General features: G+C 45.3%; 1 protein-coding gene across 1 annotated transcript in view; it reads left to right on the top strand.

Annotated features, from left to right (window-relative positions):
* The first annotated feature begins 215 nt into the window (after nucleotides 1–215).
* The window catches only part of LOC120981463 (piRNA biogenesis protein EXD1-like), a 144,417-nt gene continuing 117,686 nt past the window's right edge, over nucleotides 216–26,946 (top strand). Inside the window, exons 1-4 of the mRNA XM_040411002.1 lie at nucleotides 216–255; nucleotides 360–514; nucleotides 20,457–20,525; nucleotides 22,853–22,916. Of these exons, the coding sequence (XP_040266936.1) occupies nucleotides 382–514; nucleotides 20,457–20,525; nucleotides 22,853–22,916 (266 nt within the window). The 5' untranslated portion in view covers nucleotides 216–255; nucleotides 360–381. The remainder of the gene's footprint in view (nucleotides 256–359; nucleotides 515–20,456; nucleotides 20,526–22,852; nucleotides 22,917–26,946) is intronic.

The raw sequence follows: 26,946 nt of genomic DNA, 5'->3' as shown, positions 1-26,946 counted from the left end.
ATACTTCACTGCATTGCTGAGCTCCGCCTCCTGTTCTGATCACATGATGGTGATGTCATCACAGGTCCTTCCTCACCTCTTCACTGCACTGCTGAGCTCCGCCTCCTGTTCTGATCACATGATGGTGAGGTCATCACTGATCCTTCATTCTCTGCTAAGCTCCGCCTCCTGTTCTGATCACATGATGGTGATGTCATCGCAGGTCCTTCCTCAACTCTTCTCTGCAGGTGACATCATCGCAGCTGAAGTAGAAGGTTGCTGCTGGTGTCAGTTTGCAGAGCTGCCCTTGCTGTCTGCTAGGGCAGCTGTCTCCTCTCCTTCAGTACTGTCTGAACTAATGTAAAGTCTTTACTCTGCAGGAAGTTCAGCTCCAGCTTTAATATGGACCGGGTCACAGAGACGGACTTTCTGAGGAGGTTGATTGGGACAAATGTAAAGGTTACAACTGTTCATGGCTGCTTCCAGGGGGAACTGAGTCACATCCATGCAGATCGTGCCATCCTGTTAATCAGAGGTAAGGGAATATTTCTTGCACTTGTGCCTTCTCTGAATCCGTTCCTGCTTGTATTATCTTATAAGAACAGATGAACCAGAGATGCCAAACCAAGAAACGTGTTCATTGATGCTCAAACTAAATAATGCCCCAGATAGGAACGTCAGATTGCTGACAACGCGGCATGCTGGTCCTTCTCGGGCAGATATGGAAATAATTACATGTGCAACCAATCCAGGTTCCGTCTGGTTCTGACGGCGGTCAGATCCGAGTATGGAGGCCTCGTGGTGAGAGCTTCAGTCCTCCAGAATAAATATTCTGCCTTGTCCGTAATATGGACAATAATAGGACATGGAAACTGAATGGACAAGGAGTCATTTCCGTTTTTTTGAATGGTTCCGCATACAGTCCAAAAAAAAAAGGGACACGGAAAGAAAATACGTTTGTTTGCATGAGCCCTAAGGCCCTGAACGGATCTCACAAACGGAAGCCAAAACGCCAGTGTGAAAGACTTTTTGTAGCGCGACTAATTGAATTTTCCTATTGAACTGCAGCTGCGTCCAAATGAATCCGTTCAGTTGATGCCATCTTGTGGACTGCAGCAGTCAACAATTAGTCGCGCTACAAAACAAGACATCCTGATGCATCCTGAACGGATTACTCTCCAATTAGAATGCATGGGGATAAAACTGATCGGTTCTTTTCCGGTATAGAGCCCCTGTGATGGAACTCAGTGCCGGAAAAGAATAACGCATGTGTGAAAGTACCCTAAATATTCTGTCCTCCAAGAGATAAGCTGCGCCAGAGGTCATTTATTGTAAAAAGGGCTGATTATTGGCTTTTGGGCTAAGGCTAGCTGTATTTCTGTAACTGAACCGTTAATGAATAGTTTGTGTGCTCCTGTGGTGAAAGTGTACCCTGAGTGGACAAATGGCACCATTGTGAATAAATCAGAGCTACGTGCCATCGATGTGAGAGGTGAATGTCGGCCATGAGGGCGGACTGGCGCTACAGTGCAGCAGCTCACTGCGGACTACTAGACGTGTGTCTAAAACAACAGCTCAGATAAACCTACTGCGTACGAGGCTGCAAAGCAGGTATAGGGTCAGGGGAATGTTATTATGGCATTTTTTAGGGCCCACTCATCCAAACTGCAGAATCTGAGACCTTTTTTTAAGTGAATGGATGTGCTGTGGCATTCCATCTCCGTACCCAATTTACTACCAGAAACGCAGCTGCCGCTATCATCTGAGAGTGCCAGAATTCCACCATTTGAGAACGATGACCGGTCTTATGCGTAGGCCGTCAATATGTTAGTGCCAGGAAACTCTTTTAAAGAAGGAGAGTTGGATATGAAAGTAACTGTGTCTCAAGGTTGCACCATAGCTGGGGAATGTGAAGCTTTGGTAAAACCCATTTATCAGATACAGAACCAGGATGAATGGGGCATAGAACATATACTTGGCCTCAGAGGTCGCAATAACGCCTGTACAAGCGTCATAGACGCCTGTTCAGGCCATTTTACTCCCTGGAAAAAGTCTAAGGCGTACCAATACGCCTTAGACTTTTCCCTGCTTTTCATCAGCGTAGGGCGTGCTGTGAATGGCACAGGCAGCTCAGCGATGCTGCCTGTGCCTGCAATAACCAATAACAAGGCTCCTTACAGCAAGGAGCTTTGCTATTGGTTGGTTCGGGCGGGCACCAGAGCGATACAGCGCCCTGCAGCAGGGGAAGCTGGAAGGAGGAGGGGCTGGCTCCTGGGGGCGGCAAAAGCAAACAGTGCTGGGCGCGCTGCGCTAGGATCCCTAGAAGCATGGTGGCGGATGAGCTGAAGACAACAGCCAGGGAGCCATGATGAGTATGACAGTGCGGTCATAAAGCCACTTTTACTCTTCTTCCCCTACAACCTGAACCAGTAAGTTTTGTCACAAGACGCAGAGACGGGATTTCTATTAATAACCCCCTGGAAGCCAAATTCCATTAGTTCTGGATTTACCTGGGGGTTCAGTGGAGTTGACACTGCGCTATGCCTGGACCCGATAATCGTAGTCACACCTAGCAGTGGAGATGTGGGCAGTTTTCGAGGCAGGGAGACAGGAGGAGAGGCTCTGGCAGATCTGTGGTTGCGCAGGACGACAGGACGACAGGACTACAACCCCCACAGAGCAGATTCTCTTCCTCATTCTCCATGATGCTGCAGCTCTCTAAATAATGGGCAAATATAGTAGAAGAGTCTCCAGCCTGGAGCAGTCACTGCACCAAGGCATCACTTCCCAAGTCCAGGGCTTCTCTGCTCGGCCAGAGGGTCCATGCACAGACGCTACGCAAACGTATCCATCATCCCACTGAGTCAATGGTAAAAATTCACGCTGCCCCAACTGGTTACACCAACTCTCCCGTCACACAGAAGGGTCCTGAGCACACGGACAAGGGTCTTCTTGATGGGGCAGTCCCTCTAGTTCTTACTATTAAAGCTGCAGGCCGGCACTGTCCTAGCAGCAGATCCTGCCCTGTGCATCACTCACATCCACCAGTCACCGAGCAAAGAAACACACCCAGTGCAGCACACGCCATGGCCACCGATTATCATATGTAGCCAGGATCCAGCTCACATTCATGTCTGCAGCTCTGAAGGAATGATGGTGGTTGCAGTTCCCCTTCATAAATACCCACCTCTTAAGCCCCGTTCACATCACTGCTATTTATTTCTGTTGTTCTGCTCATCTAACGGAGCAGAACAACGAAAATAACGAAAGTGCTGGATCGGGTACATAAGGGTGAGTTTTTGTCATATGTTCAATGTACACAAAAAACGTATACATTAACGGACGCCTCAGACAGATGCCGTTCTGGGGCATCCGTCACTATGGAGTTCCATTGCAAAAAAAATAAAAAATATGCTTAGTGTACCACGTTTTTCCATCCTGCAAAGTCCAGCAAAAAAACTTATAGGCTGAAGTATATATATATATTTTTTTTTACACAGTGGAACTCTATGGTGACGGATGCCACAGTATGGCATCTGATAACATATAATCTGCAACAGAGTCTCCAAACACAGATGTGGGCAAGTGCAGGCCTACGTATTATGTATTTGAATTACTGCAACTTTCATACTCCTCTTCGGGTAAAAATACTCCTCAAAAATGGTCAGAGGAGTATTTTTACTCTTCCGGAAAAAATGTAGTGCGACCTCTGCTTGGGCTCAAACCAGACCATTAGTGACCATAGTGTGTTATTGTAAATAAGAGCCCTTGCCCTGCGCGATCCTGTGCAGGGCAAGGGAGAGCATCGGAGCATGAAATGCTCCAATGCTAACATCAGGGGGCTGCCTGGGTGAAAATATGGGTATGTCCAGGTTCAGCTCTGAACCCGGACAACCCCTTTTAAACACTAAAGGGTTAACAAAGTTAAAATCCTTTTTAAATAATTTGAAGGGTATAGTTTTTAAGATGGTGTCATTTAAGGGTGGTTTCTATTATGTAAGCCCCTTAAAGTGACTTAAAAACTGAAGTGCTCCTTAAAAAAGTGGATCTTGAAAAAAAAAAAAAAAAAAAAGAAATGCTTCTAAAATTCTAAGGGCTGTTTCACATTCTCGGTTCTGGACTCTGCTCGTCTTGCAGGAGCGCAGGGCATTATACTGATTTCTAATGCTGTGTTCTTCAGCATGACGTTATTGTTACAGAGTCATAGTGATCCCGTATGAAAGTGGCATAGTGGTGCACATACATGACCACTGCTCTATTCACTTCTGTGGGACTGTCTGACAACCTATATGTAACAGAACTGCATACATCCACTGACGGTGCCTGGCCTTGGTGCCCTTTTTCACTTTTGTTTGTATTATTGAGCATCTATGGATCCAGCCAGCTGGTAGACTTTCTCCTTCCCTGACCCTGCCTTTGGGGTCTTCATTTACTGAGGATCCTTTTGAGCACATCCAGTCAAGTGAATAGGAGAGATCCCATAGAAGAAACAGGGCCAGCAGAGCAGGTAAAGAGTCAGGAGAACACCTCACTCGGCGGGGGTGCCGGCGTTCGAGCACCCACTGATCTGATATTGATGACCTATCTTGAAGATCACTGATGAATATAGGATAAGCGGACAACCCTTTAAGATAGTTTAAGAAATGGGAGAAAACCCTTGTCTTTGGGGTTCTAATGGTGAAATAGAGTAAGAATTTTGGTGAATGGTAAAGGAGGTGGGACGTCAGCTTAGAAGGAAGGAACAGATTTGTAGAAATGTATAAAAGTCCCTCTGTGATGTGGAACTGATCCTTCAAGTAGGGAAATGAAGATTGCCCCCTGGATCCAACAGATCTTTAAGTAGGTGGATACCCCTTGCCTTATATTGTGTTAGATATAATGTTGGAATATGGTATTTGCTGAGATGGGGGGAGAGGCATGTCCTTTCAGAGTCCAGTGAAAACATTAGCGCTGATGATTTTGGATGGTCTAATGTTTCCTGACCCATCAATTTAGGGGGGACTTCAAGAAGGAGAAACCTGTAACCTCTCGCTCTATGGCAGTCCAGTGTTTATCCTCCATATCAAACCACCAATGAACAAGTTGGTCTAAGGCTACTTAACACTCGCATTTTGTGCGGATCCATCATGGACGGATCCATTTAGATAATACAACCGTCTGCATCCGTTATGAACGGATCCGTTTGTATTATCTTTAATATAGCCAAGACGAATCTGTCTTGAACACCATTGAAAGTCAATGGAGGACGGATCTGTTTGGCCCAGTTTCATCAGATGCAGTTTTGGTGTCCGTCTCCAAAGCGGATCGGAGGCAAACTGATGCATTCTGAATGCAAACTGATTCGTTTTGGAAAGCTTGTGAGAGCCCTGAACGGATCTCGCAAACGGAAAGCCAAAACATGATGGTAGATCTTCAGGTTGGGGAAAACCAATCCGACCTGATTATCTATGTCCAGTCAAATTATATTGAGCAGTGCCGGGTGCTTATTGTTCCAAATGAAGTCCATCAATTGTTTATGAGCCTTAGAGAAAAGGAGTCATGGAAGGGTCCTAAATAGGTATGATAGCTTATAGGCCGCTACCCTGCCAAACTATGATATTAACCCTTAGAGAACAAGGCGATTTTCCGTTTTAACGTTTTCAGCGTTCACTATTCGGTAAAATTGACCTGTTACCTTCTCCAGGTCAGTACGATTACAACGATGCATTTTAATACTGAAAAAAGATTAAAAACCTTGAAGAAAATATATATATATTATTTAATCCCCATATCCCGACCCCCTATAACCTTTTTGTAGTTATGCGTACGGAGCTGTGTGAGGGCTCTTTTTTTGCAGGGTAATCTGTACTTGTCAATGATATTATTTTGTGTGTCTGACTTTTTGATCACATTTTATAAAAATTTTCTAAAAATTTTTTGGGGGAAGTTGAAGTGATAAAGACTAGCAAATTGGAGGTTACGCCATTTGTCGTATAGGATTAGTATTGTTATATTTTAATAGTATGGCCGTTTTCACATGCCCATGATATATTTTTTCCCCTAAGTATTTTGATTTTGCTTTTGGGGAAAGGGGGTGATTTGATCTTTTTATTTTTTATTTATTTATTTTCATATCTTTAAAAACTTTTTCTTAGTTTTCTAAGTCCCCCTCGGTGACTATAACGGGCAATCATTAGATTGCACATTGTGTTTGGTGATGGCTATATAGCTTTCTTTGAACACATCATTTTTAATACAACAATACAGTGCTGCCATCTAGTGTCTGTATTGGTATATTCCACTAATACAACTGTCTGTTATGCAGGAAAATGTGGCAGAAGGGAGGAGCATGCCCTCAGAGAAGAAAGTGTCCCAAAGGCATGGTGCTCTTTGTCTTAGTCACTTTCTTCTTGCCCATGTAGTCTAGGGACATATCCCCACTTAGGGAGCTAGCTTTAGGGTACTTTCACACTTGCGTTCTTGGATTCCGGCAGGCAGTTCCGTCGCCGGAACTGCCTACCGGATCCGGAAATCCGTATGCAAACAGATAGCATTTGTAGACTGATCCGGATGCGGATCCGTCTCACAAATGCATTGCGATACCGGATCCGTCTCTCTGGTGTCTGCGCAGACCAGTAAACTGGATAGTTTTTTTCCGGAACACTTGGTGCCGAATCCGGCATTAATGCATTTCAATGGCCGGATCTGGCATTCTGGCAAGTGTTCCAGAATTTTGGACAGTGAAAATACCGTAAAAGTGACTGAACTGAAGACATCCTGATGCATACTGAACGGATTGCTCTCCATTCAGAATGCATTAGGTTAAAACTGTTTTTTTTTTTCCCCCGGTATTGAGCCCCTAGAACGGAACTCAATACCGGAAAATAATAACGCTAGTGTGAAAGTACCTTTAGTCGCTGACAGGGTTGATAGATGGGGTAGTGAGACTCTAGATGCCAGAGCACTTGCAAACCACCCACCCGGACAGCTGCAGTAACAATCTGTTTGCATAACCAAAGAATTTCTGCACAAACTGTCAGAAACCATCTCAGGGAAGCTCATCTGCATGCTCGTCGTCCTCATCGGGGTCTGGACATGACTGTAGTTCGTCGTCATTACCGACTTGAGTGGGCAAATGCTCACATTCGATGGCATGTGGCACGTTAGAGAGGCGTTCTGATCACGGATGAGTCCCGGTTTTCACTGTTCAGGGCAGATGGCAGACAGCGTGTGTGGCGTCGTGTGGGTGAGCGGTTTGCTGACGTCAACGTTGTGGATCGAGTGGCCCATCATGGCGGTGGGATTATGGTATGGGCAGGCGTATGTTATGGATAACGAACACAGGTGCATTTTATTGATGGCATTTTGAATGCACAGAGATACCGTGACGAGATCCTGAGGCCCATTGTTGTACCATTCATCCACGAACATCCCTCATGTTGCAGCATGATAATGCACGGCCCCATATTGCAAGGATCTGTACACAATTCCTGGAAGCTGAAAACATCCCAGTTCTTGCATGGCCAGCATTCTCACCGGACATGTCACCCATTGAGCATGCTTGGGGTGCTCTGGATCGGCGTATATGACAGAGTGTCCCAGTTCCTGCCAATATTCTGCAACTTTGCACAGTTATTGAAGAGGAGTGGACCAACATTCCACAGGCCACAATCAACAACCTGATCAGCTCTGTGCGACGGAGATGTGGTGCACTGCGTGAGGCGAATGGTGGCCACACCAGATACTGACTGGTCTTCTGCCCCCCCCTCCCCCCCTTCTTAGGATGATAATGCACGGCCCCATATTGCAAGGATCTGTACACAATTCCTGAAAACTGAAACATCCCAGTTCTTGCATGGCCAGCATACTCACCAGACATGTCACCCATTGAGCATGTTTCTCATGGAGGGAGGGGGAAGAGGGCTTCATACTTACCAAGTCCCTTGTACTCACCTCATCTTCATCCTCTTCTCTTCACCCTACCTAAGTGGGCCTATAGGGTCACCTGTGTGCTTTGTGCACACAGCAGCAGGGAGATTACTATGGCAGCCAGGGCTTCAGTAGCGTCCTGGCTGCCATGGTAACCGATTAAAGCCCCGCAATTACAATGCTGGGTCTCTGATCAGAAGCTGGCACTGCCACTCTTGAGAGGAGGTGAGGGGCAGTGGCCACTGCCACCAATGATTTTAATACTGGGGGGGGGTGGCGCACTGCGCCACCAATGTTTCTCACCCATATTCATTGGGGGACACAGGAACCGTGGTATAGCTATGTCCTCTAGGAGGCGTTGACACTAGTAAAAGCTGTTAGCTCCTCCCCTGGCAGCAATACCCTCTCCAGCCTGGAGAGAGAGCTTCAGTTTTTTCTAGTGTCAATAGCTCCTGAAGATTTTTTTTATTTTAGTTTTTTTTTTTTATCTTCTTTTAGGTGGGAAACAGTGGTCGCCTCGCCTCCCTTTTCTCCCGATGGGATCACGCCAGCGTTGGTCTGCCACGCTGCCTCCCCCCCCCCCCACAAGAAGACAAGGTGGACCAGGGGAGCCTCGCTCCCCTGCATCCCACCAGCCAAGGGGTCACCTATGTCCGACATAGAGAAGACTCTCCTGCCATGCCAGACTCCTGCCACTCCGGTGCCAGCTGCTGAGGAGGTGACCCTGCTGGAGAAGGTGACCTTATAGGCCCACTTCGGGTGGGTGAAGAGAAGAGGATGAAGATGAGGGGAGGACACGGGACTAGGTAAGTATGAAGCCCTCTTCCCCCTCCCTCCCTCTTTGAAGACCCCTAAGGAGCGGACCACAGCAGGACATCTTTTCTCTTCGAAATCTCGCACCCCCACCCTTCCTCCCTGGGTCACACTCGGACACACAGACGTTAATCCGAAGCGATCTCCTAAATTTACGTACACGGTGGCAAGCAGTACTTGTTGTATGCATTGCCCCCTTCCATGGGCGGAGTAATTGCAATACAGCACTTGCCTTATACATTGTCCCCTGCCATAGGTGGACTAAGTACAATAACACTGTTTTTCAGTGCCGGGCGTAAACATTCCCCCTCCCGTAAGTGGCGGAATTGCATCTCCACTGGGTTCAGTACCTGCCGTACGCATTAGCCCCTTCCATAGGTGGCGGGATGACATTATCTCTGGTTACTTTGTGTACTGTATGCATTGGCCCCTTACTAATAATTGCACTCCCTCGGGGTATAGGACTCTCCATAGGCACTAGTTCTCGCCGTGGGCATTAACCCCCCTTATAGGGGAGTATTCCCTACTACTGGCTTTAGTACTTGTCGTATGCATTCCACCTTCCATAGGTAGGGTAATTGCACATGGTCCCGACTGTCGCACTCTCCCTCTCCATAGGCGGAGTGTTACACTTCTCCGTGCTTCCAGCTACATTTTCCCCTTCCACAAGTGGTCCACTAGCGGGGAATACCTAAACTCCTCGAGATGCTGCAATTCAACTACGCCACGGCTGCGTGCCTTTGCTTATTTCACAAGGGGGCGTGGCAACAGTCGGTACCCGCGGGTGCCCGGTACTCTTACTTATTAGTGGTATGTGGGTGCTGCCAGTGGATACGGTGGCTATTCCTTCTTTCTTTTGGCGCTGCTTTTGGACATGCTTATAACATCCTCTGTCTTCTCAGGGGGTTGCTTAGCATCACTTGTTTCCTAGAAGACCCCTCATCTCCATGTGCCTCCACCATTCCAGTCGGTCATGATATTGTCCGCATCAATGAGTAGTGCGTATACCATTGCACATCTATGGTGAGTACATTCCAGCGAGTCGAGTGTTTCACTGACTCTGTATTCTCTATCCACCACTCGTCCTTCTCTGAGGAAGTGGTTCTGCTGGCACTCCGGTTTAGCTACTACAGCGTGTCCCCCCACACAGGTGCAGTTTTTCGCTAATGCTTGAGTTCGTAGTCGCTGCAGTGGGACATCCCCCTCAGGTAGGTCCTACCCTGACGCTAGCTTGGTAGTTCCTCTTGTTCAGCTCCCTTCCAGGTAGAGATTTTTACGGTGGCTCTACTTCACTGGGGCAGTATAGTACGCGGCTTCTACGGATAGTCTCAAGCCCCCTCACTTGCGCTGACGTGGCTAGCACTGACTCCTACTGTGGGAGTGGTATTTGCGTTACCACTACATTCTTCGGTTCTTTACTGCACAGCTCATTTGTCAGGTGGTGGGCTCTTCTAGCAATGAATTCAGTAGCCTCTGTGGGTGGCCCCCTCCTCTGCTCCGGTATGGGGCTGGCAATACAATGTGACTCCTCTCGCCTGGCTTTCTCCTCAGACTGAGTTTTTTGGCGCAGCCACTTAATCCTTGGCTTCTTCTGTATAGCGCTGGTCTCAGAAGAGGAATGGGCTTCAGTCCTAGCCTATTCCTCTCCTTTCTTTTCCTCTGGCTCATGGTTCATAGCCACCCCGCAAGTCTTGGTAGTTCCTATGTTACTACCTTCTCTCATCTGCTTTGCACGGAGTATTAGTTTTGTGGCATTCCGGTCCCGACTGGTGGGCTGTTGCGTCCACCACATCCCTCCTTCTCCAGGGGGGCTGTTGCGTCCACCACATCCCTCCTTCTCCAGGGAATCCTTCCATTGCTCCTGGGTGTGCTAACGGTATCTACACGACAGATTCCCACCTTTCTCTCCCGAGCAAGAGATCTGGAAGCATGCGGCGTGGACGCCCTGATGTCTCCTTGACAGGAGTGCTCCCCCGTTACGTGTTTTTTCTCTTCCCCCTTCTACCCAGAGTTCTTCAGAAGATCAGGATGGAGAACATCTGACTATCCTATTTGATCCGGATTGGCCCCGTCCTGCATGGTACGCTGGCCTCGTTCTCCTTCTAGGAGACGTCCCTCGGTCACTGCCACTCAGAGACTACCTTCTTTCGCAAGGTCAGGTCTTCCATCAGCATTTTAGGTCTCTTCCTTTGACAGCGTGGCCATTGACACCACCATTCTAACACGCAGAGGGTTTTCGGCGGGTGTCATCTGCACTATGTTCAGGCCAGGAAGCCTGCGTCGTCCAGGATCTATTTCAGGACCTGGAGGTCCTTCCTGGGTTCTGTAAGATCTGAAATATTCCACCACTCGTTTTTTCTCTCCCCACGGTCCTGTCCTTTCTACAATAAGGGTTGGACCTTGTTCTGGCCCTTGCTTCTTGAAGGGTCAGGTGTTGGCGCTTCTATTCTTTTCCAGCGCCCTCTGGCCCCCTTGGGGCCTGTAAGGACCTTTTTTACAGGGAATGGCACATATGGTTCCTCTGTACCGTCCTCCTTTACCGCATTGGGGTCTGAATTTAGTCCCCTCAGCGCTCAGGGTTTCCCCCCTGAAGTCCTTGCGAAGATTTCTCTCCTGGTCGCTATCACTTCCATCAGATGGGTGTCTGAGTTGGCACTCTCTTGCAGAGAACCCTTCCTGGTTATTCACAGTGATAGAGTGATAGCCTGTCCCTTCTTTCTTCCGAAGGTGGTGTCTGACTTCCATATTAACAAGGAAATTGTCCTCCCCTCACTGTGCCCATCTCCTTCACGCCCTAGGGAAAGGAGTTACACCATTTGGATGTTGTCAGAGCTCTGAAGATCTATTTAGCAGCCTCCGGTCCCTTATGCCGTACGGATCCCCTTTTTTGTCATTCCAGGGGGTCCTCGAAAGGGATTGGCGGCTTCCAAGGTGGCAATCGCACGCTAAAATCGGTCTACGATTGCTGAAGCATACCGCGTCCGAGGCAGGGTTCCGTCCTTCAGTCTCACAGCTCACTCCACCAGAGTGGCGGGCGCATCTTGGGCTCTGAGGAATCGCGGTTCGGCTGCACAGTTGTGGAAGGCGGCTACTTGGCCCTCCTTACACACATTCACAAGATTTAACCAGGTGCATACTTGCATCGGCTGACGCTGCCTTAGGCAGCATGGTCTTTCAGGCGGCAGTTCGTGGATGCCTGCAGGGACTATTGCTTCCATGGGTCTGTGGTTTTCCCTCCCTGTGGACTGCTTTTGGACGTCCCACGGTTCCTGTGTCCCCCAATGAATTTGGTCGAGAAAAGGATATTTTTGTATAACTTACCAGTAAAATCTCTTTCTCGCTCTTCATTGGGGGACACAGCACCCACCCAGTATTGTTGTTCGACCACAGTTGTAGCTGTTGCTGGTTAGAACCCCATTGGATCTTTTGGCATGGTCGGTGTTCCATGTTTTTTCTTGGTTGGCTTGCTTGTCCTACTGCTTGTGCACAAACTGAAGCTCTCTCTCCAGGCTGGAGGGGGTATAGCTGCCAGGGGAGGAGCTAACAGCTTTTACTATTTTCAATGCCTCCTAGAGGACAATACTATACACGGTTCCTGTGTCCCCCAATGAAGAGCGAGAAAGAGATTTTACTGGTAAGTTATACAAAAATTTCCTTTTTTAATACTGGGGTGGGCGCACTGCATTTGAGGCAGCCGTTCCCTAATGATGCGACCTCGATGAGCTGAATTGTCGTCCATGAAGATGAAATTAGGCCTGTGTTGTTCATGCAGAGGCACAATGACTGGATTAATGATGTTATTCAAGTATTATGGGCTTGTCTCTGTACCATTCACATAGTGTAGGGCAGTTCTGTATTGACTAGACACACCTGCCCACACTATAACACCACCACCAAAGACTCGTCTGGTGACAACAGTGGCTGATGCATAGCGCTCACCTTTACGTCTCCAACATCGTTGGCAGCCATCATTTCTGGTCAGCGTTAATCGACTTTCATCAGTGAACAGCACTGAGGCCCACTGGTCCGTCATCCAGCGTAGATTCTCCCTGGCCCATGCAAAACGATGACGCTTGTGGTCAGGTTCCCTTGAAGGTTGTCTAGGACGCAGACCACGCTGATGTAAATGGTTTCAAATAGTCTGACGTAACACTTTTGGTGCCTCTCACCTCCCCTAAATGTGCCTGGAGTTGTGTAGTAGTTATCATCCGTTTCTGCAGGGCATTGTTCACCATGAAGGGGTCATCAGTGTGGAATGTAACGAGAGGACGTCCACTTCTCTGACTTTGGCCTCATGCACACAGCCGTTGTTTGGGTCCGCATCCGAGCCGCCGTTTTGGCAGCTCGGATGCGGACCCATTCACTTCAGTGGGGCCGCAGAAGATGCGGACAGCACTCCGTGTCTGTTCCGTGGCCCCGCAAAAAAAATAGAACATGTCCTATTCTTGTCCGTTTTGCGAACAAGAATAGGCATTTCTACAATGGGCCGCCCGTTCTGTTCCGCAAATTGCGGAAGGCACACGGGCGGCTTCCGTTTTTTGCGGATCCGCAGTTGGTGGACTGCAAAAAACGGAACGATCGTGTGCATGAGGCCTTTCTGTGACTTTTCCAGTCTCTATCTCTGTTGCAACCTGCTGATGACACCCTGTGACACTCTAAGCTCAGTGGCCACTTCTGTCTGAGAACATCCTGCTTGAAGCCTCACAATGGCAAGGTACTGTAGGTGTCGTCTTGGTCTCATAATGTCAAATTGTGAACAGCTTGATAAAAAGAACTGTTTAAATACCAATTCTAATTGAACCAGGAAATTTATTAGGCGATTAAAAAAAAAAAAAAAAAAAGTAAAAAGGAATTTTTTTAAAATAAAATTCCAATAAAAATCCTTTTTTTTCCATTGAAAAAAATAGCTTTTAAATGGAAAAATTGCTAATTAAAATCTCCTGCACATGTTCGGTACACCATAAGGTCTTGCACTAGGCAAATATCATGTAAAGTGTCCTAAACTGTGATAGATGTAAAAAAAATGCCAGAAATGCTGATTTTTTTGCTCAATGAATTAAAAGTTATCAAATAGTGTTATGTACCCCAAAATTATTCAGTGAATACTACTAGTGTTGGGCGAGCAAGTTCGGCTTGAGCATCGCGATGCTCAGCACATTGCGTGTGCTTAAGCGCGATGCTCGAGTCTCCTCTCCGCACGTTTGTTGGCTGCTACGCAGCCAATAAATGTGCAGGTAAGTACTGCCATTCACTGTAATGCCGTAGCCATGTTTGCTATATAGCACCCGATGACACATGTTCGGCTTAGTATTAGTCAGGGAGAGCTGGAGAGCAGAAGAGAGATAGTGTAGGGATTGAAATAGCAATATTTTAGTTTTTATATTTGTTATAGACCCAAAAGTCCTTTTAAGGACTATTTGTGTGTGGCAGCAATATATATTTTTAGCGCAACCTGCGCTAAATAGCTTGCAATTGGTTGGCCGCTGCTGACAGCAACATTATGTGCTCTACATCTCCTGTCTAACGTGTGTGCAGCCTTAAAATTTCTGACATCCAGAGTACTTTTTCCATAGACGGTGTCCTCTGCGGACAGTTACATTACCTGCGCTACATCTCCTGTATAACGTTTGCGTGTCCAAAATATCAGTGACATTCAGTCAAATTTTTTTGCTGCTGGTGGCAGCGACATTACCTGCGCTACATCTCCTATATAATGTTTGCCCAACCTAAATATCAATGACATTAATTCAGTGTAATTTTTTATTAGGCGGTGTTGACAGCGACATTACTTACGCTATGCCTCCTTTTTAACGTGTGCTCATCCTAAAAATATCTGTGACATTCTGTGTACTTTATTTGCGCATACACTTACAAAATCTGCGCTACTGTACATATGACATACTTGCAAGCATATATACCATTTAATATGCGCAAGGCGAGCAGTAAGGGACTGGGAAGTGGTTGTGCTGCTGATGGTGCATGTAGAAGCCGTGGCCCTGGGCGCGGTGCAACTGTGCCTGCCTCCAGAGCACAAGAAACGCACTCATCCACGATACCTAGCTTCATGTCCCAGTTTGCAGGGCAGCACAGGACACCACTCTCGAAGTCAGACCACTGCGACCAGGTGGTCGGTTGGATTGCAGCAGATAATGCTTCCAGTCGGTTAAGCACCACCCTGTCTTCCACAAAGTCCAGTCTCAGTAGCCAAGAGTCTGGTCAACAGAATCCTCACCCTGATAATCCTTCCACAACCTTCCACAACCAGTGTCTGCGGGTCACACCACTGCCTCCTCTTCCCCTGTGTTACGTGCTGGCCAATCCCCTGTCTAAGACGCATGCCCGGATGCCTCCCGCCATGCACCTGAACCTTCAAAAGCACCATCAGCTAGCACATCCACTTCTGTGTTCCAGCGCAGCGTACAGATGTCTATACCCCAGGCCTTTGAAAGAAAGGGCAAATACCCAGCCACCCACCCACAGACCATAGCACTAAATGCGCACCTTTCCAAATTGCTGGCCCTGGAAATGTTGCCATTTAGGCTTGTGGACACTGAGATGGCGGCGGCTGTCCCGCGGTACTGTCCCCAGCCGCCAATATTTTTCTCGGTGTGCAGTCCCAGTCTTACAGCAGCATATGTTCCGTAACATTACCCGTACCCTGACCAACGCAGTTATTGGGAAGGTCCACTTAACGACTGACACATGGACAAGTGCTTTTAGCCAGGGACGCTACATTTCCCTGACGGCACACTGGGTAAACGTTGTGGAGGCCGGGAGCGAGTCGTACCCTGGGATGGCACAGATGCTACTGACGCCAAGGATTGCGGGCCCTACTTCCATTAGGGTTTCCGCCGCCACCTACATTAGTGGCTGCAACCTCCCTTCTCCTCCGCCTCCTCCTCCACTTCCACCTCTGAATTCTTATCTTGCAGCACCAGTCAGCCATCAGTCAGTAGCTGGAAGCAGTGTAGCACTGCAGTGGGGAAGTGGCAACAGGCCGTGCTTAAACTGGTCTGCTTAGGTGGCAAATAGCACACTGCCGCAGAGCTGTGGCAGGGGATAAGGGGCCAGACTGAGCTGTGCCTCTTGCCACTCAACCTACAACCAGGCATGGTTGTGTCTGATAATAAAAAATAACCGACTCTAGTGCCAATGAGACTATTCCTATGTCTGATAACTTGGTGGTGAATCTCACGCGGGACGAGTTGCCCTCGGGCTGTATAAGGGTCCTTAGTCGGGGGCTCGGATACAGCTTGACTTTGCAATTCGACCCCGTGGGATTTGAGGTAGATTTGTTTAAAGCAATTAGAAAAATGTACTTTCATAAAATGTTTAAGGGGGTCCCTCAGGTTGAGACACCACGTCCAGAAGGACAAATGCCTGTCTGTCCAAACCCTATGGGCTTTAATGTATCCACCAGGTTTGATGAAATGGAAATGGAATGTTTAGAGTTTCTAGTGGGGGATGAAAACCCAGTGGAAGAAAAGAGTTCAGAATTGTTTACTGGAGGTGTGAAGTCCACGTTTTGTCCCCCTATGCCCGCAGGCTGCAGCATCGATATTTTCCAGCAACAAATGATGAGAGATGTCCGTGCGATAATATATCCCGAGGCACCATTTAATATCAGTCGAGAAGAGCGTCAGGCTCTTGACTGGTTACGGACTCGGGATGATATCATGGTGAAGCCTGCGGACAAGGGGGGCAATGTTGTACTCATATCACGTTCATATTATGTGGAGGAGGCGATGAGGCAACTAACAGATCCTGAGGTCTATGAAGGGATAGAGGGGAACCCAGTGATGAATATCCAGATGCAATTCAAGGAAGCTGATTCAAGGCTTTATAGACCTAGGTTTTTTAAGGAAAAATATGCTGGAAAAATTGGTTCCTGCTACTCCTACCCAGCCTTGTTGGTACTTCCTCACAAAAATCCATAAGTCGCTGAGCCACCCCCCGGGACATCCCATCGTCTCGGGGGTTGGCTCAGTAACGTAGCCCCTGTCAAAATACATAGATTGGTTACTCAGACAGCTGTTACCTTGTGCTCCGGCGTACCTGAAAGACACCAATGAATTTTTGCTTGCGTTGAAGGGAATTCATTGGCAGAAAGGTGATCATTTAGTGTCCCTGGATGTGGAGAGCCTCTACACCCACATCCCTCATGATGCGGGTGTGGAGGCGATCCAATCCATACTCATGAATGTAGGAAAGAGTGAGCTTTTTTGCAGGTTTATTGGTGAGGGGTTGACATTCATACTCACCAACAATGTCTTCAAATTTGACAATAAATGGTTCAGGCAAAAGTTAGAGACGGCCATGGGGACCCCGGTCTCCTGTACATTTGCGAATATGTATTTTTCTAGATTTGAAGACATATGTATTTTCTCTATCTAATCCATATCTAAAATACATCAAAGTATTCCTCCGTTTCGTGGACGATGTCTTTTTGATATGGTCAGGAACCAAAGAGTTATGTACAGAATTTGTGGCGTATTTGAACAATGATATGGGAATGAAATTTACACTTACTTTTGGTGGCATGTACTTGGAATTTTTGGATGTGACTGTCGTGGTGAGGGACAACGAGTTGGTCACGGCGACCAACTCCTTGCTCCACCATGACAGCTACCATCCTAATTGGGTGAAAAGGTCCCTTCCATATGGACAGTTTATTAGATTGCGGAGAATCAATAGTTCATACAAGTGGTTACCTCCGCCAAGCCACAGAGTTGAAGCAGCGTTTGGTACCCGGAGCAATGAGGTGAGTGCAGGAATGCACAAAGTGCTGAGTGATTTTTCTCAGCATGATTTATTGAAAAAAACGAGAGGTAATAATAAACTTGACGAGTAAGGGGCATGGGAAAGAGGACAAAGAAATGGACAGGTTTACTTTTACCTTTTAGGTTCAGCCCCATCGCTGAAAAAATACGGTCAATCATTTTTTGTAATTTGAATATCTTAGAGAGGGATCCATCCATAGCAATGATCACTAACAATCCCCGTATTTCTTTCAGAATGTGCCATACCATAAAGGACAAAATAGTGAGAAGCAGATTTGCCACTCCCCCAAATACCACTTGGCTCACTAGGAATATCCCAGTAGGAAATTTTAGATGTGGGGGTTTGCACCCTGTGTAGACCGAACTCTCAGTCTAAGTTCATTAGGGTGGCTGGTTTGAACTATAGAGACCGCAGCTTTATGAACTGCCGCAGCACATATGTTGTGTACATGGTGACCTGCGGTTGTGGTCGATTTTATATTGGCAAGACGATTCGCTGCATCTATGAACATGTTAGAGAACATTTGAGTTCAGTCGACACAGGGAAGGGATCCCCCAGACTCATTGAACATTTTAGGGAAGGGCATGCTGGAGATGCAAGTTCATTAAGGCTGGGTTCACACGAGCGTGTCCGGATTAGTTCCGGCAAACCCGCGCGAGTAGGAATGCAATTGCAGTCAGTTTTGACTGCGATTGCGTTCCGATGTTCAGTTTTTATCGCGCGGGTGCAATGTGTTTTGCACGCGCGTGATAAAAAACCGACTGTGGTACCCAGACCCGAACTTCTTCACAGAAGTTCAGGTTTGTGTTCAGTGTTGTGTAGATGTTATTATTTTCCCTTATAACATGGTTATAAGGGAAAATAATAGCATTCTGAAAACAGAATGCTTAGTAGGTGATCAATTGAGGGTTAAAAAAAATAAAAAAAATTAACTCACCTTCTCCTCTTGTTCGCGTAGTTCTCCCGGTCTAGTTCTTTAAAAGATGAACTATGGGCTAAAGGACCTTTGGTGACGTCAGATCACATGCTCCAATCACATGATCCGTGATGTACCATGTGATTGGAGCATGTGATCTGACGTCACCAAAGGTCCTTTAGCCCATAGTTCATCTTTTAAAGAACTAGACCGGGAGAACTACGCGAACAAGAGGAGAAGGTGAGTTAATTTTTTTTATTTTTTTTAACCCTCAATTGATCACCTACTAAGCATTCTGTTTTCAGAATGCTATTATTTTCCCTTATAACCACTCTAACCAATCTAACCGTCACCTCATCCACGCAAAAAATGAGCCCCTACCTGAGACAATCGCCCAAAAAATAAAAAAACTATGGCTCAGAATTTGGAGACACTAAATGGTGAATACCGTAAAAAAATAAAAATAAAAACGGTGTAAAAAAAGCCATTTTTGTCATCTTACATCACAAAAAGTGTAATGGCAAGCGATCAAAAAGTCATATGCACCCCAAAATAGTGCCAATCAAACCGTCATCTCATCCCGCAAAAAATTAGACCCTACCTAAGATAATCGCCCAAAAACTGAAAAAACTATGGATCCACTAAAACATGTTTTTTTTGGTTTCAAAAATGAAATCATTTTGTAAAACTTACATAAATTTAAATATTGAATACATATTAGGTATCGCTGCGTCCGTGACAACCTGCTCTATAAAAATACCACATGATCTAACCTGTCAGATGAATGTTGTAAATAACACAAAAAAAACGATGCCAAAACAGCTATTTCTTGTTACCTTGCCTCACAAAAAGTGTAATATAGAGCAACCAAAAATCATATGTACCCTAAACTAGTACCAACAAAACTTCCACCCTATCCCGTAGTTTCTAAAATGGGGTCACTTTTTTGGAGTTTCTACTCTAGTGGTGCATCAGGGGGGCTTCAAATGCGACATGGTGTCAAAAAATCCAGTCCAGCAAAATCTGCCTTCCAAAAACCATATGACATTCCTTTCCTTCTGTACCCTGCCGTGTGCCCGTACAGCGGTTTACTACCACATATGGGGTGTTTCTGTAAACTACAGAATCAGGGCCATAAATATTGAGTTTTGTTTGGCTGTTAACCCTTGCTTTGTAACTGGAAAAAAAATATTAAAATGAAAAATCTTGCCAAAAAAGTGAAATTTTGAAATTGTATCTCTATTTTCCATTAATTCTTGTGGAACACCTAAAGGGTTAACAACGTCTAGAATGGGGTCATTTTTGGGTGGTTTCTATTATGTAATCCTCACAAAGTGACTTCAGACCTAAACTGGTCCTTTTAAAAAGTTGGTTTTTGAAAATTTCAGAGAAATTTCAAGATTTAATTCTAAACTTCTAAGCCTTGTAACGTCTCCCAAAAATAAAATGTAATTCCCAAAATGAGCCTAACATGAAGTAGACATATGGGGAATGTAAAGTAATAACTATTTTTGGAGGTATTACTATGTATTATAGAAGTAGAGAAATTGAAACTTGGAAATTTGCAAATTTCTCCACATTTTTGGCAAATTTGGTATTTTTTTTTTATAAATAAAAATGATTTTTCTCGGAATGGCCTCGATAAGTCAAAGCGTTTTAAAGTAATCGCCACATAAATGACACTGGTCAGATTAGCAAAAAATGGCCTGGTCCTTAAGGTGAAATAAGGCTGTGTCCTTAAGGAGTTAAAAAATAAGCACCCATACGGCTACTAGACGGAAAAGTTATAGCTCTTGGAAGGCAACAATAAAAAAAAGAAAAAAAAGAAATTACTTGGCCATGAAGGCTGGTCACTATGGGGTTAAAATAGTAAAGGTAAATAGTAGTGCTCTGTATTAGGTTGCATTTAGGGTAGTGAGCTTATCCAGCTTTTATAGTCCAATATGTGAGGTATTTACTAAAGGAACATGATTGTTCTAGCCCGCCGTTTCTGTGATTACACTTGACTTTTATGATAATTTTTATATTAAATACAGGTGTTGTGATTCTTATATTTCAGTGAATGATTTAAGTGCTGGTAAGCCTTTGCCGGGAGCGAAACTATTTTTTGGACAAGCTATTCTGAACGGTAATATATGACGTGTCAGTGTTTGCTGTATTCATTGTATGTGTGTTATGTAATGGGATTTAGGGTTGATACTTTAAAGAGAACCTGTCACCATGTAAATGCAAATTAAGTGACTGGCAGCATGTACAGTCGTGGCCAAAAGTTTTGAGAATTACATAAATATTGGAAATTGGAAAATTTGCTGCTTAAGTTTTTATAATAGCAATTTGCTTATACTCCAGAATGTTATGAAGAGTGATCAGATGAATTGCATAGTCCTTATTTGCCATGAAAATTAACTGAATCCCAAAAAAAACTTTCCACTGCATTTCATTGCTGTCATTAAAAGACCTGCTGAGATCATTTGAGTAATCGTCTTGTTAACTCAGGTGAGAATGTTGACGAGCACAAGGCTGGAGATTACGTCAGGCTGATTGGGTTAAAATAGCAGACTTGACATGTTAAAAGGAGGGTGATGCTTGAAATCATTGTTCTTCCATTGTTAACCATGGTGACCTGCAAAGAAACGCGTGCAGCCATCATTGCGTTGCATAAAAATGGCTTCACAGGCAAGGATATTGTGGCTACTAAGATTGCACCTCAATCAACAATTTATAGGATCATCAAGAACTTCAAGGAAAGAGGTTCAATTCTTGTTAAGAAGGCTTCAGGGCGTCCAAGAAAGTCCAGCAAGCGCCAGGATCATCTCCTAAAGAGGATTCAGCTGCGGGATCGGAGTGCCACCAGTGCAGAGCTTGCTCAGGAATGGCAGCAGGCAGGTGTGAGCGCATCTGCACGCACAGTGAGGCGAAGACTTTTGGAAGATGGCCTGGTGTCAAGAAGGGCAGCAAAGAAGCCGCTTCTCTCCAAAAAAAACATTAGGGACAGATTGATCTTCTGCAGAAAGTTTGGTGAATGGACTGCTGAGGACTGGGGCAAATTCATATTCTCTGATGAAGCCTCTTTCCGATTGTTTGGGGCATCTGGAAAAAGGCTTGTCCGGAGAAGAAAAGGTGAGCGCTACCATCAGTCCTGTGTCATGCCAACAGTAAAGCATCCTGAGACCATTCATGTGTGGGGTTGCTTCTCATCCAAGGGAGTGGGCTCACTCACAATTTTGCCCAAAAACACAGCCACGAATAAAGAATGGTACCAAAACACCCTCAAACAGCAACTTCTTCCAACAATCCAACAACAGTTTGGTGAAGAACAATGCATTCTCCAGCACGATGGAGCACCGTGCCATAAGGCAAAAGTGATAACTAAGTGGCTCGGGGACTAAAACGTTGACATTTTGGGTCCATGGCTTGGAAACTCCCCAGATCTTAATCCCATTGAGAACTTGTGGTCAATCCTCAAGAGGCGGGTGGACAAACAAAAACCCACTAATTCTGACAAACTCCAAGAAGTGATTATGAAAGAATGGGTTGCTATCAGTCAGGAATTGGCCCAGAAGTTGATTGAGAGCATGCCCAGTCGAATTGCAGAGGTCCTGAAAAAGAAGGGTCAACACTGCAAATACTGACTCTTTGCATAAATGTCATGTAATTGTCGATAAAAGCCTTTGAAACGTATGAAGTGCGTGTAATTATATTTTACTACATCACAGAAACAACTGAAACAAAGATCTAAAAGCAGTTTAGCAGCGAACTTTGTGAAAACTAATATTTGTGTCATTCTCAAAACTTTTGGCCACGACTGTATATATATATATATATATATATTGAGATATAGGTGGTCATTTATCAAACTGTTTTTCATTTTCCAGAGGCACTGTCCAAAATGAAAGGTGGAATCTGATTGGTTGCTTTGGGCAACTAAGCCAGTTCTACTTTACACAAGTTTGATAGATGACCCCCATCGTTTTGTGGGAAAAGATTTAGTATAACTTGTATTTCATTCATTTAAATTCCTGCTCATTAATTATAACATCCACGTGTGACCTCATAAATGCTCTTTTGGCTTTTGTAAAGCTTTCAAAGAAGAGTGCGAAAAGGGATCCAACTGCATATTAACGTCCATGGTTTTAGATTGGGATGTCCAGCAAGCTCTTATAGGTGTGATGGTCTGGTGTCCACATATATGACTATATAGTGTATTTTCTGTACAAATTCTTCTTGCATTACATGATGTCTGCTTGCAGTTTATAGGAACCACTATTTGTTTCTAGTGACTAAAATCTATTTTGGTTGTTTGATGTATAGTCATTGGAAGCAAACACTGAAGGCTGTGTGAAAACTGTGGTTATAAATATGCTAATACCCATCCCATAGTGCACGGTTTTAAAATCTATGTATTTAGAACTGCAGTAAGACACAAGGATTTAACTTGTGGTGTTTTCTTTTTAGTGGAGACAGTAGAAGAACCTTCAGACCATGCTGGTCAGGAACGAGATGAGCCATTTGATGAAAGGTAGAAAACTGTAACTATTGTATGAAGTATTATGTGAAGTCTACATTGTAGACTGTACTAACATAGTTAAGCTTGAAAAAGACACACATCCTTCATTACCTTAGAAACTAACGTGTTGATCCAATGGAAAGTAAAATCCCCTAAGAGCTGGACACCAGTTAGTAACATAGTACATAACATAGTACATAAGGCCGAAAAAAGACATTTGTCCATCCAGTTCGGCCTGTAATCCTGCAAATTGATCCAGAGGAAGGCAAAAAAAACCTGTGAGGTAGAAGCCAATTTTCCTCACTTTAGGGGAATAAAAAATTCCTTCCCGACTCCAATCAGGCAATCAGAATAACTCCCTGGATCAACGACCCCTCTCTAGTAGCTATATCCTGCAATATTATTACACTCCAGAAATACATCCAGGCCCCTCTTGAATTCCTTTATTGTACTCACCATCACCACCTCCTCAGGCAGAGAGTTCCATAGTCTCACTGCTCTTACCGTAAAGAATCCTTTTCTATGTTTGTGTACAAACCTTCTTTCTTCCAGACGCAGAGGATGTCCCCTCGTCACAGTCACAGTCCTGGGGATAAATAGATGATGGGATAGATCTCTGTACTGACCCCTGATATATTTATACATGGTAATTAGATCTCCCCTCAGTCGTCTTTTTTCTAACGTGAATAACCCTCATATTATTAGAATAATTTCCCACAAAACCCCCAAATTGCCAATCAGAATAAACCTATGTATCAACATCCTATCCCTAGTATATTTTTCTCGAAAAGCATGCAGGACCTTCTTGTTTGAGTACTCAACCATCACAACTTGGAGTTGCAGAGAGTTCTTTAATCTCACCGCTCTTACATTAGGAATCCCAGTCTAAGATAATGGGTAACCTTCTTACCGCTAGACATAGAGGATGACCTTTGCCATGGTTACAGACCTAGGTGTAAACAGATCATTCGAAATATTTGTTTTTATACAATAAGAAATCTCCTTCTGCTGCAGTGGCGATATTCCAGCTGGTCTTTTTTTACTTCTCCAGCAGTAAATATTAACATAGTTTGGAAGGCTGATAAAGACATATGTCCATCCATTTCAGCCTATTACCTGTAAAACTGATTCAAATGAAGTTTAAACAACCCTCATGGGTTCGAAGCCAATCCTCTTTATTTTAGGGATACATTCCTTCCAAATCTCCATACTCCAGAAATACATCCAGGCCCCTCTTGAACTCTTTTAGTGAACTCACCATCACCACCTCCTCAGGCAGAGAGTTCCATAGTCTCACTGCTCTTACCGTAAAGAATCCTCTTCTATGTTTGTGTAGAAACCTTCTTTCCTCCAGATGCAGAGGATGTCCCCTCGTCACAGTCACAGTCCTGGGGATAAATAGATGATGGGAGAGATCTCTACTGACCCCTGATATATTTATACATAGTTTTTAGATCTCCCCTTGGTTATTTCTAATCTGAATAACCCTAATTTTGATAATCTTTCTGGGTACTGTAGTCCACCCTTTCCATTTGCCACTTTGGTTGCCCACCTTTCTAACTGCTCAAGCTCTGCTATTTCTGTCTTGTTCACTGGTGCCCAAATTTGTACACGTTACTCAATTTGTGATCTGATTAGTGATTTCTAAAGTGGTCGAAGTATGTTCTTGTCACATGCACCTACAGTATGCCACTTTTGATGCAGCCCATATCAGTGTTACCCAGTGTTTTCCCGTTTATATGTACTAGTGACACATGTTTTCCCATACCATGTGCATAACCTTAGATTTATTAGGGTTCATCTTCATCTGCACAAGCCTCCAATCTATCCAAATGTCATGGCTTAGTGTGGTAAATACACTCCACACTGAACATAGAAGGGAAGCGAAAAGGTATTAGGCCTGGGACCTAGGGAAAGGGAAATGGTCATTCCTAGCGAGTCCCTACGCCGAACCCTGCAGTGCCCTGGAAACAGAGTCAGGACAACAGGTGACCTGTTACTTCCCAGCTGAAGGAACAGGGGACTGCCTTGGGCCAAATACCAAAAGGGAAGGGAAAAAAACACAAACAAACAATAGGAAGAAATGATACCTAACTAGTATGCAGATGAGCAGGAACTCAGAGGAGAACAAACACCAGCGCTTCCACAACCAAAAGGAGCTATCAACCACAAAGCTTGATGGGTGAGGCCAGACTAAATAGAGGAGAAGGAATGATTACTAAGCTACACCTGAGACAAGAGGTGTGGTCATCCCCAGCAACAACACAGCAAGGTGAAACCAAAGAGGCTGTCAATCAAGTGCAGCCAGTCTCCTCGATCTTCTGGTCCCTGTCACAAGCGGGACCCTGACAGTACCCCCCCTTCTGCAGGTGGCCTCCGGACACCCAGGACCATCTTTATCCGGTTGAGCCCTTTGAAAAGCCTTCACAAGATGATTAGCATTAACGTCGGCTGCTTGAACCCACATCCTCTTCTCTGGTCCATAACCCTTCCAGTGAATGAGATACTGGAGGGATCTACGGAGAATTCGGGAGTCTACTATCCTGGCTATTTTTAAAGGGTTTCTATCACTTCGTATGACATAATTAGCTCTCAGACACTAGCGATCCGCTAGTGTCTGCTCTGGCCAACCATCCTAATATAACAGCTTTTGGGGCAGCCGTTTTGCAAAAAAAATAACTTTTATAAATATGCTAATGAGCCTCTAGGTGCTATGTGGGCGTCATTAGCACCTAGAGGCTCCGTCTACCTTCATAAACAGCCACCGCCCAGCGCGTCCCTCCAGCCCGCCCATCTCCTGCTGAATGCGATCCTCCGTGTGACGCAGCGGACGAATTCTCGCGCATGCGCCGTGCACGGCTGTATTCGGCGCATGCGCAGTGAATGTCTGACCGCTTCCCTGCTCAGACATCTCCACTGCGCCTGTTCCTTGGAGCACTATGACGTCATCGGCGCAGGCACAGTGGAAATGTCTGAGCAGGGAAGCGGTCAGACATTCACTGCGCATGCGCCGAATACAGCCGCGCACGGCGCATGCGCGAGAATTCGTCCGTTGCGTCACACGGAGGATCGCATTTAGCAGGAGATGGGCGGGCTGGAGGGACGCGCTGGGCGGTGGCTGTGTATGAAGGTAGACGGAGCCTCTAGGTGCTAATGACGCCCACATAGCACCTAGAGGCTCATTAGCATATTTATAAAAGTTATTTTTTTAGCAAAACGGCTGCCCCAAAAGCTGTTATATTAGAATGGTTGGCCAGAGCAGACACTAGCGGATCGCTAGTGTCTGACAGCTAATTATGTCATACGAAGTGATAGAAACCCTTTAAAATTCTAGATTACCATCCACAATGACAGGCGCGGGAGGCAAGGAGGACGGTTCAACAGGTTCGACATATCTCTTCAACAACGACTTATGGAACACATTATGAATCTTTAAAGCCTAAGGGAGTTCAAGACGAAAGGCAACCGGGTTAACAACTGCAGTGATTTTATATGGACCAATAAACCTTGGACCCAACTTCCAACAGGATACTTTCAACTTAATGTTTCTTGTGGACAGCCACACAGAATAACCCACTCTTAGGTCCGGACCATTCATACGTCTCTTGTCAGCCATACGTTTATTCTTATTGCCCATTTTTTTTTTATTATTTTGAATCTTCCACCAAATAGATGACAAAGAGGAAAATAGTTCCTTTTCCGGTATACCAGAAGTTTCTGTACCAGAAAATTTGCCAAATTGCGAGTGGAACCCATATGCCCCAAAAAACGTCGATTTATCAGTGGACTCCTGTCTACGGTTATTTTTGGCAAATTCGGCTAAAGACAAAAATGAAGACCTGGTTCTCCGAGACAAAACATTTCAAATAAGTCTCCAGATTCTGGTTACTGTGTTTAGTCTGTCCGTTCGACTGAGGATGAAAAGCCGAAGAGAATGACAATTGTACCCCCAGACGAGTACAGAACGCCTTCCAGAATTTCGAAACAAAATGAGTCCTCCTATCAGACACTACATCAGAAGGAATACCATGTAATTTCACAA

Source organism: Bufo bufo, chromosome 11 (assembly GCF_905171765.1).
Source record: "Bufo bufo chromosome 11, aBufBuf1.1, whole genome shotgun sequence".
NCBI lineage: Eukaryota > Metazoa > Chordata > Amphibia > Anura > Bufonidae > Bufo > Bufo bufo.
The sequence above is the reverse complement of the archived record's forward strand: the minus strand, read 5'-3'. Positions and strand labels throughout refer to the sequence as shown.